The sequence below is a fragment of the Hypanus sabinus genome, chromosome 16 (assembly GCF_030144855.1).
Source record: "Hypanus sabinus isolate sHypSab1 chromosome 16, sHypSab1.hap1, whole genome shotgun sequence".
Lineage (NCBI taxonomy): Eukaryota > Metazoa > Chordata > Chondrichthyes > Myliobatiformes > Dasyatidae > Hypanus > Hypanus sabinus.
In genome coordinates, this window is record NC_082721.1 from 76,657,371 (window position 1) to 76,673,744 (window position 16,374).

Here is a 16,374-nt window from a genome sequence, read left to right on the forward strand (position 1 = left end):
TTGAACAAATGTGTTTTTTTTTTCCACTTAAGTGGCAGAGGCTGAAGGGAGATTTGATAGGGATATATAAAATAATGAGAAGCATAGATAGAAAATCAGTATCTTTTTTCCCAACTTTGGCTCGTTTCGTGATAACTTTATATCTGAGTGAGAAACTTAGAGAATTTAAGTTTCATTTAAGACACAATCAAATAATAGGCCATGAGAGAATACTGGAAATATAGAGCTAATGTTTCATAAGAGTGAAATTTCACTGATCCAGACTGTTGGCTTTCTTTCTTTCTCTACAGATGCTGCCTGTTCTACTGAGAGTTTCTGGCATTTATTATTCTTATTTCAGTTTTCCACCATCTGTTTTTCCAATGATTAGGGCTGATTCTACTGTTGTAGAACTGAGAGAGTGCTGAGGGTGGCCAGTGGTGGGGGGGGGAAGGATGTTCGGGTGGGGAAAGAGAGTTGAGAGTTGAAGAGGGCTTCTTAGTAAAATGTTGGAGAAATCATTGTTACATTCTAAGGTCGTGAAAGATACTAAATGTAAATCTCCTCTCGGCAATGTGCCTTACGATGGAAGGAATGAAGTATTCTGTTAGTCATAAACCAGAGGAGTCCTAAATTGAAAAATAAAACTCATTGTTGGGGGAACCTGCCATTCTGACAGGTAGCTGAAGAGATTATGGAGGTTTTAGTAATGATCTTTCAAAAATCACTGGATTCTGGAATGGTTCCAAAGGACTAGAAGGGGACCTTTAAGAAGGGTGGGAAGCAAAAGACAGGAGATTATAGGCCACTTAGCCTGACTTCAATGGTTGGTAAGATGTTGGAGTCCATTATTAAGGAAGATGTTTCAGGGTATTGGAGGCACTTGATAAAATAGGACAAAGTCAACGTAGGTTCCTTAAGGGAAAATCTGCCTGAAAAATCTGTTGGAGTTCTTTGAGGCAGGATAAACAGTCAGTGGATGTTGTTTACTTAGATTTTCAGAAGGCCTTTAACAAGGTGCTAAGCACGAGACTGCTAAACAAGAGCCCATGGTATTACAGGAAAGATATTAGCATGGATAGAAGATTGGCTGACTGGCAGGAGGTGGAGAGTGGGAATAAAGTTGGCTGCTGGTCACTAGAGGTGTCCTGCAAGAGTCAGTGTTGGTATGACTTCTTTTCAAGTGATATCTCAGTGATTTGGATAACAGAACTGATGGTTTATGGCCAAATTTATGGACAATAAAAAGAAAACTAGAGGGGCAGGTAGTGCAGAGGAAGCAGGGATTCTGAAGAGGGACTTGGGCAGGTTAGTAGAATGGGCAAAGAAGTGGCAGATGGAATACAGTGCAGGGAAGTGTATGGTCATGCACTTTTGTAGAAGGAATAAAGGCATAGACCATTTTCTAAATGGGGAACATATTTAGAAATCAGAGGTGCAAAGGGACTTGGGAGTCCTCATACAAAATTCCCCAAAGGTTAACTTACAGGCCGAGTTGGTGGTCAGGAAGGCAAATGCTCGGTTAGCGTTCATTCTAAGATGACTAGAATATAAAAGCAATCAAGTGATGCCGAGGTTTTATAAGGCATTGGCCAGGCCACACTTGGGAGTATTGTGAGCAGTCTGGATCCCTTATCTAAGAAAGAATGGGGTGGCATTGGAGAGGGTCCAGAGGAGGTTCAAACAATAATCCTGGGAATGAAACGATTAACATATGAAGAGTGTTTGTTGGCTCTGAGCCTGTACTCGGAGTTTAACCAAATGAAGGATTTCATTGAAACCTATCGAATATTGAAAGGCCTAGATAGAGTGGACGTGGAGAGGAGGTTTTCTAGAATGAGGGAGTTTAGGACCAGAATGTACAGACTCAGAATAGTAAGATATCCCCTACTATTTGGAACAGGGATGTGGAGGAATTTCTTTGGCTAGAGGGTGGTGATTCTGTAGTATGCATGGCCTCAGATACCTTTGGAGTCCATGTCATTGGGTACATTTAAAGTGGAGGTTGATATGTTGTTGATTAGTAATGGTGTCAATGGTTAAGGGGAGAAGGGATGCTAATGGGGTTGAGTGAGATAATAGATCAGCCATGATGGAATGGTGATGGAGACTTCTTCAGCTGAATGGTCTAATTCTGCTCCTGTCTTAAGGTCTTATAATTAACCATATCTGGACAATTTTATCCAATGAGCAAAAGCCACTAAATGATGTTGATCAGTGCAAGCTATAATCATACTTCTGTTGTTCTTAATAGGCCATTAGAGAATTCTCAGGATCTTCTTTACCTAAAAGTGACTCTTCTGCTCAACTAATCTCTGTGGTCTGATTTGTGCCTAATGCATAAGAAAGTAAATCCATGCTAAAGTTTGCTTGCTGCCAGCTTTTTTGGATAAAAAGCACAGTAGGTTTGATAAATAATTGAAAACGGAAAATGCTTCAAATCCACAGCAAGTCAGGCAGCACCTGGGGGAAGAGAAATAGACCTAATGTTTCAGCTCAACGTTATTTCATTATACTTGTGCATATTTCTTAGGCATCTTACTACAAGCAACTGGTCCATCAATTCAGTACCAGCTCTGAGTTACTGTATTTCCCTGTAACCCATTCACTCTCATGTGTGCATCACCTCCTCATTACCCTGCAAATTAAAAATTACCATATGCAATTTCTAGTGGTCAATTAACCTGCACGATTATGGGGTTGTGTGAAAAAACTGGAGCACACAGAAGAAACCTATGAGTTCACTGGGTAAGACCACAGAGCACTGGAATTTGGAATGAACCAGTGTCAGTGGAGATGTGAGGCAGTGGTGCCATTCTTGAAGCTCTGCCAAGCTTATTATTCTATCATTCATAGGTGATCCAGCCCTTCAGTTTTCTCAGCATCACAAGTTACCATTGACTAACCAAGAACCTATCAGCCTTAGTTTTGCTAATTTTAAAAGGATTCTGCAAAATTCTTGGCATATTTTGAGGGAACATTTTCCAGGTTCCTACTGGCTTCAATGGGAAGAAGTGTTTCTTGACATCATCCTGAACTAGAAGGTAATAGTTCTTGCCTTGCACACTGTCATCCTCACATACTCCCAGGAACTCTGATGAAGTTTGGATATAAACAACAATATCACAAATGTTGACAGTTTGAAGTGAGTCCACTGAAATTATCTTCAAGATTGTATATGTTGTATCATAAAGGTGCCTGTTGCAAGTGGATTCAGGAGGCCAGCTTGTGAAAGGATCAGTAGAAAGATGATTACTCCCTTAAAAGTCAACTATACCAACAAACATTACCTTCTTAACAATCACTGTTTTAAAGATCTTGGCCTATCACCAAATCCAGTGCAAACACACACACACACACAATTGGGGCATACCATGTCTGGTGCTATCTTAGCATCACACAATTAAAAAATGCACTTTGGACTGAAAATTCACTCCAGAAAATAGCTCCATCATTCCCTGAATGAGCGGGCTCCTCTCAGCATGAACCCTATTTGTGTGACTGACTTAATTTCAGCATCAGATGTACAAAGAATGACATAATTTCCCTTCTGAACAGTCCAGGCATAAACAGTCGAATTGTTTCAGGAGTGGAGTTGAATTGAAAGACAGTCTGACCATCTGTTTAAATGAAATATTATGGCATTATATCAACTTCCTTTTTATTGGAGATTGTGTAGATAAGGTCAACTAAAAGAACTGCCATTGGATAAATGGACTCATTCTTGGCACATAGCCCTGACTTAGAAAGCTATGCAGAGAAGATTGGGCACTGGATATCAGGCCATTCCTTGATTGGTGAAAATACTATAATTCCCACGTTAGCACCACCTTATTTGCATGGGGTACAGCAGTTCAAGAGGGTACTCAATACTGCCTTGCCACGAGCATTAAACATTAACTTTCCAGCAACATCCACATCCTATGGGACGATTTCAGAACACAGGAATGCTGATATCATTCAATTAGCAAGGGTTGCTTTTTATTGTTTGGTGTCTTTGAGCTTACTTTGGTTTGACTTCACCCCAAGATTGTTTCTCCACTTGGTTGTGCTCTTAAAAGGGCAGGCTCCCATAGACCCTCTGACTGAGAGCCAATTCAAAGGGCAAGCTCCAACGTGGCAGTGGCATTGCATTAATGAATTGACTCTTTCCTAGTCCTGAAATTCGAACGTGCTCTTTCCATTATATGTGGATCATGCATTATCATTACATTGAAATCAGGATGGATGATAGAGGGATGGGTAGTGCAGATGGCACTCTGCTGTTTAGGATGGGGACTAGAAGAAACAATGAGTCACACAGCTGGTAGAAGGCATCTATGGTGTCTGATGGTGCCCGAGACACCAGTTCAATCCTGCACGTTCTCCCTGTAATGTGCTCTGGGTCCTCTGGCATTTTTTCACATCCTGAAGAGGTGGGGTTGACAGGTTAAATCCTGTGTGTCTGAGGTAGAACTTGGAGGAGTGGATGGGAAGGTTTGGAAAATAATAGGATTGGTGCAAATAGGTGCTTTATGGTCGGTGATTGAGGTCCCATTTCCATGACGTGTGAGTCAATAGTCTAAATCATTCTGTTCAGAGTGTTTTAAGTCTTTAGATTTTTTGTCCCAGAGACCTGGATCAGTCTAGGTTTGTTGAGTGCTTTAGCAAACTCAGACTGGCTGCTTCATATGTATTCCTATGTCTCATATTAACTCCAACATTTCTTTCCCTTTGATAACAGAAGGAAAATGCTGCATCAAATACAACTTTACTGATGAGAGGCATCCAGTGAACAGATGGATCCCATCTTGCTCAGGTTCCTACACAAACAAATAAATAAATACAGACTTTACCATAATGTGGAAGTTGTGTAAATGGGCTAAGGAATGGGGCCAGAAGCACTTGGGTATGCTGGCTGTTCTTAGGTTGAATTGTCAATTTGGGGACTGAGCAACTCACTTCCTGTGTAACACCACATGGTGCAAATCTGATGCAGTAACAAGTGTGGTTTGAAATGTACCCCAACTGGAAGCACTAGGTTCCAAGGCATTGTTTAAACCTATCTTGCTTCAACTTACAGCAGCTCCTTCACCTCCCAAATCTACTCATTAACAATCCCTTGGGTTAAGTGAACTTGGACACAAGTGAGCTTCCAGCAAAACACAGAGCTCTCTCCTAAACAAGTTGATTGAAGTTCCAGCCAAAAATCCTTCTAACTTTTTAAAGATTATAACTGGATATGATGAGCTCCAAGTTTTAGTAATTTGTGCACCTGCACACTTAAGTCTTTAAACTGCATTCAAGTATACATTAAGGATTACAACAGACATGGTAAGCTTACAAGTTTCATTGTGTAAGTAATTCACTTAGATTTTTAAAAATATTTCCTCTCCATGAACAGTACCTCACTACTTTTATTTCTATTTTTGAATGATTTATTTAATTTAACTATTTACTTCCTGTAATTCATGATGTTTTTCTCTATTATTCAGAATCAGAATTAATATTACTGGCATATGTTGTGAAATTCATTATCTTGGTGGCAGCAGTACAATATCACACATGATAAATATAGAAAAAAGAGAATTAAAGTATATATGTATATCAGTTAAATTAAAATAAGTAGAGCAAAAACAGAAATTTAGAAAAGTAGACGTAGTGTTCATGGGTTCAATGTCCATTTAGAAATCGGATGGCAGAGGGGAAGAAGCCGTTCCAGAATCACTGAGTTGTGTGCCTTCAGGCTTCTGTACCTCCTTCCTGATGGTAACAATGAGAAGAGGGCATGTCCTGGGTGGCGGGAGTCCTTACTAATGGACACCACGTTCCTGAGGCTCTGCTCCTTGAAGGTGTCTTGGATACAATGGAGGCTAATGCCCATGATGGAGCTGACTAATTTTACAGCTTCCTGTGGCTTACTTCGATCCTGTGCAGTAGCCTCCTCCCCCCACCAGTGGTGATGCAGCCAGTCAGTATGCTCTCTACAGTACATTTGTAGAAGTTTGAGTGGTTTAGGTGAAAAACTAAATCTTAAACTCCTAATAAAATATAGTTGCTGTCTTGCCTTCTTTTTAGCATCATCAGTATGTTGGGACCAGGTTAGGTTCTCAGAAATATTGACACCCGATATCTTGGAATTGCTCACTCTCTCCACTTCTGATCCCTCTATGAGGATTGGTTTGTGTTCCTTCATATTACCCTTTCTGAAGTCCATCATCAGCTCTTTGGTCTTACTAACACTGAATGCAAGGTTGTTGCTACGACAGCACTCAACTAGCTGGAATATTTTACTCCTGTATGCTCTCCTCACCATCCGAGATTCAGCCAACAATGGCTGTATCATCACCAAATTTATAGATGGCATCTGAGCTATACCTAGCCACACAGTCATGGGTGTGGGGAATATGTGCCAGAGTTGATAATCAGCAAGGTGGAGATGGGAGATACGACTACCAATCCACACAGATAGTGATTTCCCAGTTAGGAAGTTGAGGATGCAGTTGCAGAGGGAGGTACAGAGGTCCAGGTTCTGTAGCTTTTCAATCAGGACTGGAGGAATGATGGTGTTAAATGCTGAGCTATAGTCAATAAACAGCATCCTGACAGAGGTAACACAGACAAAATGCTGGAGAAACTCAGCAGGCCAGGCAGCATCTATGGAAAAGAGTAGTCAACATTTCAAGCAGAGACCCTTTGGCAGGACTGGAGGAAAAAATGCCGAGGAGTAGATTTAAAAGGTGGGGGGGGGGGGGAGAGAGAGAGAGAGAAACACTGGGTGATGGTGAAACCCAAAGGGGGAGGGATGAAGTAAAGAGCTGGGAAGTTGATTGGTGAAAGAGATACAGGGCTGGAGAAGGGGGGGGAGTCTGATAGAAGAGGACAGAAGACCATGGAAGAAAGAAAAGGGTGGTGGGGGGGGGGGAAGAACAGCACCAGAGGGAAGTGATGGCCAGGCAAGTAGATAAGATGAGATAGGGAAAAGGGATGGGTAATGGCGAAGGGGAGGGGATTACCAGAACTTTGAGAAATCGATGTTCATGCCATCAGGTTGGAGGCTACCCAGACGGAATATAAGGTATTGTTCCTCCAACCTGAGTGGAGGAAGCCATGGAGGAACATATCGGAATGGGAAGGAGAACTGGAATTAAAATAGGTGGCCACTGGGAGATCCCACTTTTTCTGGCAAATGGAGCATAGGTGCTCAGTGAAGTGGTCTCCCAATCTACATTGGATCTCACTGATATACAGAATGCCACACAGTATATGACCCCAACACTGGTGAAGTGTTTCCTCACCTGGATGGAAAAGTGGAGGAGGTGTAGCGCTTGTTCTGCTTGCAAGGATTAGTGCCAGGAGGGAGATCAGTGGGGAGGGATGAATGGACAAGGGAGTTACATAGGGAGTGATCCCTGCAGAAAGCAGAAAGTGGGGGGAGGAGGGAAAGATTGCTTGGTGGTGGGATTCCATTGGAGATGGCAGAAATTGCAGAAAATTATGTGCTGGACGAGGAAGTTGGTGGGGGTAGGTGAGGATCCCTGGTAGGGTGGTGGTAGGATGGAGTGAGAACAAATGTGTGTGAAATGGAAGAGATGCATTTGAGGGTGTTGATGCTGGAGAAAGGGAAGCCCCTTTCTTTGAAGAACATCTCCTTCATTCTGGAATGAAAAGCCTCATCCTGAGAGCAGATGTGGCAGAGATGGAGAGAAGGGGATGGTGTTCTTACATTTAACAGGGTGGGAGGAGGTCCAAGTAGCTGTGAGAGTCTGTGGATTTCTAATAGACATCAGCAGATAAACTGTTCTAGCGATAGAGACAGAGAGATTGAGAAAGGGAAGGGAGGTGTCGGAAACGGACCAGATAAATTTGAGGGCAGGTTGGAAGTTGGAGGCAAAATGAATGAAGTCGACAAGTTCAGCATAGGTGCAGGAAGCAACACCAATGCAGTTGTTGATGTAGTGTAGGCAAAGTGTGGGATGGTCATCAGTGTAGGCTTAGAACACAGATTGTTCCACATAGCCGACAAACAGGGAGGCACAGCTGGGACCCATGTGAGTGCCCATGTCCTTTTGTTTGAAGAAAGTGAGAGGAGCCAAAGGAAAAATTACTTAAGAGGACCTTCCAATAGGCAGAGGAGAGTGGTGGTGGAAGGGAACTGATTGGGTCTGGTGTCCAGAAAGAAATGGAGCGCTTTGAGGTCTTCCTGGTGGGTGATTGAAGTCAAGTCACTTTTTATTGTCATTTCAACCATAACTGCTGGTACAGTACACAGTAAAAATGAGACTACGTTTTTCAGGACCATGGTGTTACATGACACAGTATAAAATCTACACTGAACTACATAAAAAACAACACAGTAAAAAACACTAGACTACAGACCTACCCAGGACTGTGTAAAGTGCACAAAACAGTGCAGGCATTACGATAAATAATAAACAAGACAGTAGGGCAGTAAGGTGTCAATCCAGGCTCTGGGTATTGAGGAGTCTGATAGCTTGGGGGAAGAAACTGTTACATAGTCTGGTCGTGAGAGCCCGATTGCTTTGGTGCCTTTTCCCAGATGGCAGGAGGGAAAAGAGTTTGTATGAGGGGTGCGTGGAAGTGTACAGGGACTGGACATCCATAGTAAAAATAAGATGATGAAGCCCAGGGAACCTGAAATCATTGAAAAGATCCAGAGCATATTAAGTGTGAAGAACCTGACATAGGTACTTGTATTGTCCAGGTGATCCAAGACCACATTGAGATCATGTCTACTGTAGACACATTGTGGCAACAGGCAAATTGCAGTTGGTTCAGGCACTTGCTGAGGCAGGAGTTGATTTTATCCATGACCAGCCTCTCAAAGCACTTCATCACTGTAGATGTCAGTGCCACTGGACAATAGTCATTAAGGCAATTTACAATACTCTTTTTGGGCATTGGCTTAATTGTTTCCCTTTTGGAGCAGGTGGGAATTTCTGACCATAGCAGTGAGAGATTGAAAATGTCTTTGAATACTCTTGCCAGCTGATTGCCACAAGTTTCAGAACTTTACCAGGTACACCATCAGGGCCTGCCACCTTGCAAGGGTTCACCCTCCTGAGAGACAGCCTGACATCAGCCTCTGAGACAGAGATTTGCTGGTGATATTATACCCGATTCTGATTCATCTCACACTTTCAGGTGCCGATATTGTGAAGCAGGATTCATTGTTCTTCTTTAGGAAAGGTGAAAATCTCTCAACTGGCTCTGTTCTACTTGGCTAACAATAAGAAACCCACATGAAAAGCTGCAGTGAGATTCAACACCTTTTACTCCATAAAACAATATATTGAACAAATAACAATCTGGGTCAACTAAAGTCCACATTATTTTTTAGCCTTTTTCTCTGGCTGGCAATGTACTATATATAAAGGACAGGTACCAGCAGCTGCAGTTGCTTTAAATCCTGATCCATATTTCAGCCCAATTACACATCTGTACCTCTCTTCTGTAACTGGCAGGAAATAACCACAAAACAACAAGGCTCAGCATTTTTAAAAATTAAGTCACAAGAGATAAATGAATTGAGGAATAGGAACGATATGGCCCAGGGCGTAGAGCGTGTGGTGATCCATCCAACAGTCAGTACCTTCCAACACTCATGTGATGCACAAAACAGCGAGTTTAACCAAGCAAACCTCCTTCCAGGAACTTCTGATTCAGATAAAGTATATATTGATCTGAGATTCAAGGTACAGCTAGCCCAGCTGGCTTTCTGGTTTTAAACCCAGTCATCTGTCCACGTAAGCAAGGGTCATTAAAACAAGAGATTATCTGCGCTTATAATGGGAACAAAAAGAAAGTGAGTTCTCCTTTCAACAAGAGTTGTTTCTCCATGACCCAGGCATTACACTGTGCTTTTCTTGGAAGGGTGGTTTATTTGGAAATCAAGTTTACAGTGACAAAACTCAGTGTAACTTGAGTCCCAAGTATTTTTCCATGCAAAATGACAGCCTGATTATGAAAACTCAGAATTTCCCATCACAGGAAGAGTTGGATTTAGATAATATTGTAGGAAGTACAGAGTTCCTCAGAAAGTCCTACAAACAGTAATGAGACAAGAACTAGACAATCTGCTCTTGTGCTTTAAGTTGTGTACCTCCATCTTTCTGAATTAAATCAGCATTTGGACACTAAGTTCCAATGAATAACCATGCCATTTGAAAATAATTTTGTTTCAATCAGATGTTGGAGCTTCAGGAGTATTTTCCCGATGATATGAAGGTAACAATGCAACAGACATAACTAGCAAATATCACCATATTACCAGACCACAGAAGGTAAAGCATTGAGATTTTTTTTCTGCGGACAGCATTTTCTGAAAGAGCATCAATTTGCAGAGCATGGCTGGGACAAAAAGATCTCCAGTGACATTAGTTATTGGATTGGTTCCACCCTGTCTAGTCCAGTAAGAATTTGGAATGAGATAACCTGTCATTTTTCTAAACTCCAGAGCATAGGTCCAGTCTGCATAGCCTGTTATCTCATGAATGGCCACAGCCTTTTATCCCAGCATGACCTAGTTATGTTAACTCTATGTCAGCCAATCGTCAATATGCCCAGATGGAAGATAAGATGCCATTCCTCAAGCTTGCATTGACCCTTAATGCAACAATGTAGAATGCCACAGACCAACAGGTCAGAGGGGAAGTGAGATGGGGAATTAAAATGACAGCAATGGGAAGCTCAGGGTTACCCCTGCAGAACACAAAATAATCTGCACTTTTTTTTTGCAGTGTAAAGAAAACTACATTGTACTCTGAATTAGAAATACAAATGAACCATGCTTCAAAGGGAAAGACATCATCTCTGGATGGTGGGAAGACAAGTGTTGCAATGCCTACAAATGCATGGATGTGCTATAATTGGGATGGTTGGTGGGACCATAGAGTTGTAAACTTTTTTCCAATATTGTGTGTTCTAATTGCTTAATAGTCTTTCATGTGGCAACTTATTGAAGGCCTTCTCAAAATCCAAATGCACAGAAACTAATCCTCCCTGATCCATTCTGCTAGCAGTCTCAGCTTGGTTTCAAGGTGGGAAGGTTACATAATAACTGGCCCTTTCATTCCTTCCTACTTAGTTCTTCTGTTGTTTAAAATATTTGGATTGGAATTATTCATTTTTCCTTATGGTTTGTCTAACTTCCGTACTTGTCCCTCAAGCTTCAGATTGGTAACACCAATTGAGATGGATTTTCTCAATTGTTACATGAATGTGATGTAGAAAGATGACACCTCTTAACTCAGAAAATCAGTCCTGTTTTATCATCTCTTTTCTCTCACACATTTGAATAACATCACTATTTATAGCAGGTGTCCTTCCTTGGGTGCTATTTCCTGTTCTGACTATAAATGCTCAAGGGGTGGAGACTTAGTCTCACTGTTGCATAACTCTTAACAGGCTTGTGAATGCCAGCCATTATCTGATTCTGGATCAATTGGTCCAAGGCTTATTCTAAAGCCTTCAATTTGGAATGAGGTTTTCTTTTGAGGCTGTATCATCAGCATGCTGGGAAAATCATTTTAGCCCTTGGCAGCTTTGAAGTCTCTTCATTGTACAAAAGATAACTCCCAGTCTGTTCCCTTTTCTCTCATTGGTGATAACTTCCTTCTGTGGTCATCACATTCTGGATTTTTGAGATCTGTTGCCAACCAAACATTCCTTGATGTCTGATGGAAAGGTCATTAACTTGAAACATTAACTTTGGTTCTCTCTTCACAGGTGCTGCTTAATCTGCTGAGTATCTCCAAAATTTATTTGGATTTCCAGCATCTGAAAGTTTTGACTTTTAATGAATATTCCTTAAGATTCAATAGTTGTATAAATATTTGTTAAGGTCTTCAGACATATTTATAAATGACACTGTGAAGGAAGGCAGTGCAAACAAATATGATCAAGCTTCAGCTGTACGACTAACAACACAAGAGAAAGCTATGGCTGTTCCCAGAGGCACCCCACCAGACTCATCCCCCAGTACTCTCACACTTACCTTTCTTCAAACATGCCCATCAACTCCGCTTTTATTCCTTTGCCATTAACTTTCATTAAGGGATCATTTATAGCAGCCAATTAACCTATCAGCATGTCTTCAGAGTGTGAGAGAAAAATGGAGACTAGCGGGAAATCAACACGTTGAAAGGTCAATTCACTCAACTAGAAATCTTGCTGTCACAATAAAGCAGAAACTGAAAATTCTCTGATGGAAAACTAACTAATGCAAGACCAGCAGATAAAGAGTGTCAGGCTCGAGGTGTTAACTGTTTCCCTTTCCTCAGATGCCGCCTGAGCTGCTGAGTATTTGCAGCATCTCCAGGTTTTATTTCAGCAGGATGAAGTACTTGTGGTTCTAAACTGTTAATACTTCCCAAGGCACATGAGAAGCTAACAATGCGTAAAATGCAACTTTTAACCATGTCCTCTCTCTGCTAAGGAATTACTGTCACTCTGAGCAGCATAATTTTCAGTACAGGTGTGAAGAAGGAATTCTTTGGAATGAGGGTGGAGAAACAGCACATTGCAGAGAGCCATCAGGATGTTGGACAATTTAAAGGATCAGCTGGCTCTTTTTCCCTTGCTTACGACCATCATGGAGAGTCAGAATTTGAATTTCAATACTGAGTTTTCAGTGCAGAGATTTATTATTTCCGGATGTTCCTGAGAGATTGCACTTTCAGATCTTCCTACTTATTTACACCTTTGCTTCTTCAGCAGGGAAAACAGCACAGCTTTGAAAGTGAGATTTATGTGGGGAGGAAATGGAGCCAATTTCCTTTTGGAGCATATCTAATGCTTGGGACCACAGATGTTGGAGGAAGATGAAAATAATCAGAATGGAAAGGCATGGATTGGGCCAAATCATTGCTTTGGACATTACGTTCTTTGTTGATGCATGCCCCTTAGTAAGAGCTGTATTCCCTTATAAAGAAATAATTTATATTTATATAGCATTCCAAGAAATTTCGAATGCTTTACAGACAATGCAGTTCTTTTATAAGTGTGGTTACCGATGAAGTGTTTAAAGTTGGCTGCCTATTCTCTACACCCAAGGGCTCATAATCAGCAAGGTGATGATGATCAGATAATTTGTTCAGTGATATTGGTTGAATGAAAATCAACAAGCATGCAGAAGACAATGCCGCTCTATGAAACACCACCATGAAATTATTTACTATGCAGAGAATCTGTACTAATCCACACTGCTAAATAAATATGAATTCTACATTGTTTGCGCGATGCAAAAATACTATATTACCGCAATTTCTGACCAATTTTGAATCCAGAATCCAACAGTATTGAATGCAGACTCCTTTACTTTGCTATGCTTGAGTGAATGTGTGGAGAAAATCAATCTCAGAGACTAATACTTCCATGTTTTATCAGCTTCAAAGTCCAAATACGTTGATCAAGTTTGTAGCAAGTTCAAGTTCCCAGTTCAGATATGACAGGTCAGAAATGGAAAAGCATTCCCTTCACTCAAGATACATTTTAGAAAAAAAAATTAAAGGGCTTTAATAATGTATAGGTAAAATATCTTTTAAAACACAGAACTTACAGTATATAACATACAGACACATTCAGATATAAATGGTTATCGAAGGTTGGCAAAAAAAAGAGAGCAGTTTAATTGTCATTGGTAGTAGTGACTATCTGAAGAACCTCAGGGTTTGCAGGAGGAGTCTGTAAATGGGAAAGAGGGCTAGGCCCTTCCAAGTCATGGCAAGATAGTACTCCACCTGGTGGAATGAACAAACTTAACATAAAACGCTTTCAGTAAATACAAGTGTTGGGCTCCCATCCAAACAGTGCTTCCTTTTCCGTCCCAGCTGAGTATTAATTTCCCAGTCACTTCATTGTTTCATCTCATTTCATACACTAGAACTCAGCAAACTCTTTAGAATATTTCTCTGTGAAAGATATACGGAGTGACTCCTCGTCGTATTCATCAAAGTTGCTGGTGTCTCCCGGGCCTTTCATCTTGGGCTTAAAGGGAGGTTCCTCCTGAAGAAAGCAGAAACTGATTAACTGAAACTCAGTACACTTCCCCACAAATATAGAAACCTATCTACTGAAATCCTCAGATACAGTACAGTGCACCCAGGCATTGCACAGCAACTGCCTCTCATTGAATGTCCTAGATAATTAATGAGTATGAATCAGCCCCCTGACATGCCACACACAATCAGCTCCAACGTTCTGACAAATACAACAGGATCAACATTTAAGCCATGATTTGAACCTCACAACCCAAAGACATGATATGGCACACAATCTTCACTAATTTTAACCTTAATGCTCTGGGGATGCAGGTGTTACTTTTTGCCCCTTGGTAATACTGAAGGACATTTATTTTCTATTCGTATGTCTATTTTGGATGCCTGAATATTAAATTCAGTGTGAAATTCAACACGGCAGTGGGAAACTCCAACAGTGAGACTGGATTCTACATTGAAAGAAACTTGTACTATTTTGGGGAAGTGAATGGATGGTGCAATTTGAACTTGGTAATTGAGCTCGTATATGTGGGAGAGTGTGCAGATTCTCTTCCAACAAAAAGTCCCTAATTGTCTTGGAAACTCTTAAATGTGGAAGTAGATGAATAAGATACCAAACTAGAAGATAATATTGAAGGTGATCTGCATAAAAACAGAGAAAGAAGGTGGAAAGCACAGAAAGTAGCAAAGTTATATAGAAGCGGAACAAAATGCACTAGCAATACCTATCCATGTGCATATGTGCAAGTGCCCATCTATGTGAGTGCACATGTGCCCATCAGTGTGCATGTGAAAGTCAAAGCACATTTATTATCAAAGTATATATACTTTAAACAACTTCAGATTCGCCTTCTTACAGGCAGCAACAATACAAAGAAACCCAATAGAAGCCATTAAAACAAAAGAAGACCGTCAAACACCCAACATGCAGAGAAAAAAAAGAAAAAATGTGCAAAGAATAAGTGTGCATGTGTGTTTGTGTGTGTCTCTCTGAATGAATCTGAAATTACAAAGGAAGTGAGGGAAGTCTGCATTTTCTATTGACTTACACTAACCACCCTGTATGTAGTAAATGGCAGCAAAAGGTACTGTTGCTGGACATCGCATTATCTGGTGAAATAGATCTTGACTGGTTAGAGTTACAGTACCGTTCTTCTGTAGATAGAGATCCAGTCTGTGTTGCTGAACCACTTGTGGTTTTTTATGTCGTTGACACCATTTCGGAGATTACCAAACCGTTTGGTCAGGTCCACCTGCAGCAGGTTCCGGAGCAGATCCTTTAAGTCCACACTGAAATGTGATGGAAACCGCACCTGAGGAGAAAACTAGTTTTGGTATAGAGGCTCCACTGAAAGGAGAAGCAATGAACCTTCTCATTTAGCACTTTCTCATTCACAAATTAAATGGGTAACAAATTTAATGGAAGTTACTGTTATGTTAATTCTTTGAGAGGGGCCAGTTAGTGACACTCAACTACTCTTTCCATAGAACATTGAAAATTTCCCCTCATAAATACCTATCCAATTTCCTTTTGAAAGCTACTAAATTTGCTTCCACCATTTTTTTTCAGGCAGTTCATTACAGTTCAATTAGTCATTCAGATGATGAGCAATGCACTGAAACATAAATTCTCAAATAAATTAAGGCAAATGAGATTCATAGTGAAAAGATTTGAGTAGAGGGACAGGGACATTTGTTGCACTTTGTGTGATCATTCCTTGAATGCTGTGTATGGTGTTGGGTCTCTTTTTCTGGAAGAAGGATGCATTCACTACAGAGGAAATTTGGCAGGACTGAGATGAAGAGAAATTGGGTCATCGAAACCTACAAAATTCAAAAAGACAAGACAGATTAGATGGAGGAAGAACATTTCTGATGTTGGGGAGACAAGGGGCACAGGACTCACACCAAGGAAGAGGGGCAATTACTTAAGGTCAAAATGTGGAGAAGGCTCTCCTGGAGAATGGTGAACCTGTGGAATTCTCTGTCACAGAAAGTAGCTGAAGCCAAATCATTAAATATTTTCAAGGAGTTAGATATTGTTCAACGAGCTGGAGATTAAGGGATAATGGAGAGAGCAGGAACAGAGGGCTGAATCAAAATGATCAACCACCATCATACTGAAGGAGGAGAGCCCTTGAATCGCTGAATGGCCTAGTCCTGCTCATAGTGTTCTATGTTTCTAGATCCTGAACAACAACACAGTATGATGGAAGCAGTAATGTGAAAGCTGACCAGATTGCTTCCTTGGATGGCAGGTTTGTTGTACATGGACAGATTAAGCCGACTGAGCCTGGACTTGCCAAGTTTAGGAAAATGAGAGGTGTTATCATGGAACAAAATCCTCAAGTTTGACTGGTAGATACAGAGTTGAAAGTTAATTGGCTAGGTGTCTATC

General features: G+C 41.0%; 1 protein-coding gene across 3 annotated transcripts in view; it reads right to left on the minus strand.

Annotated features, from left to right (window-relative positions):
* Window positions 1–13,465: 13,465 nt before the first annotated feature.
* Window positions 13,466–16,374, minus strand: part of LOC132406463 (cAMP-dependent protein kinase catalytic subunit alpha-like) — a 202,435-nt gene continuing 199,526 nt past the window's right edge. For all 3 annotated transcript variants that reach the window (XM_059992181.1, XM_059992180.1, XM_059992182.1), the window contains exons 9-10: window positions 15,125–15,289; window positions 13,466–13,983 (exon numbers count right to left, since the gene is read on the minus strand). In XM_059992181.1, the coding sequence (XP_059848164.1) occupies window positions 13,858–13,983; window positions 15,125–15,289 (291 nt within the window). In that variant the 3' untranslated portion in view covers window positions 13,466–13,857. The remainder of the gene's footprint in view (window positions 13,984–15,124; window positions 15,290–16,374) is intronic.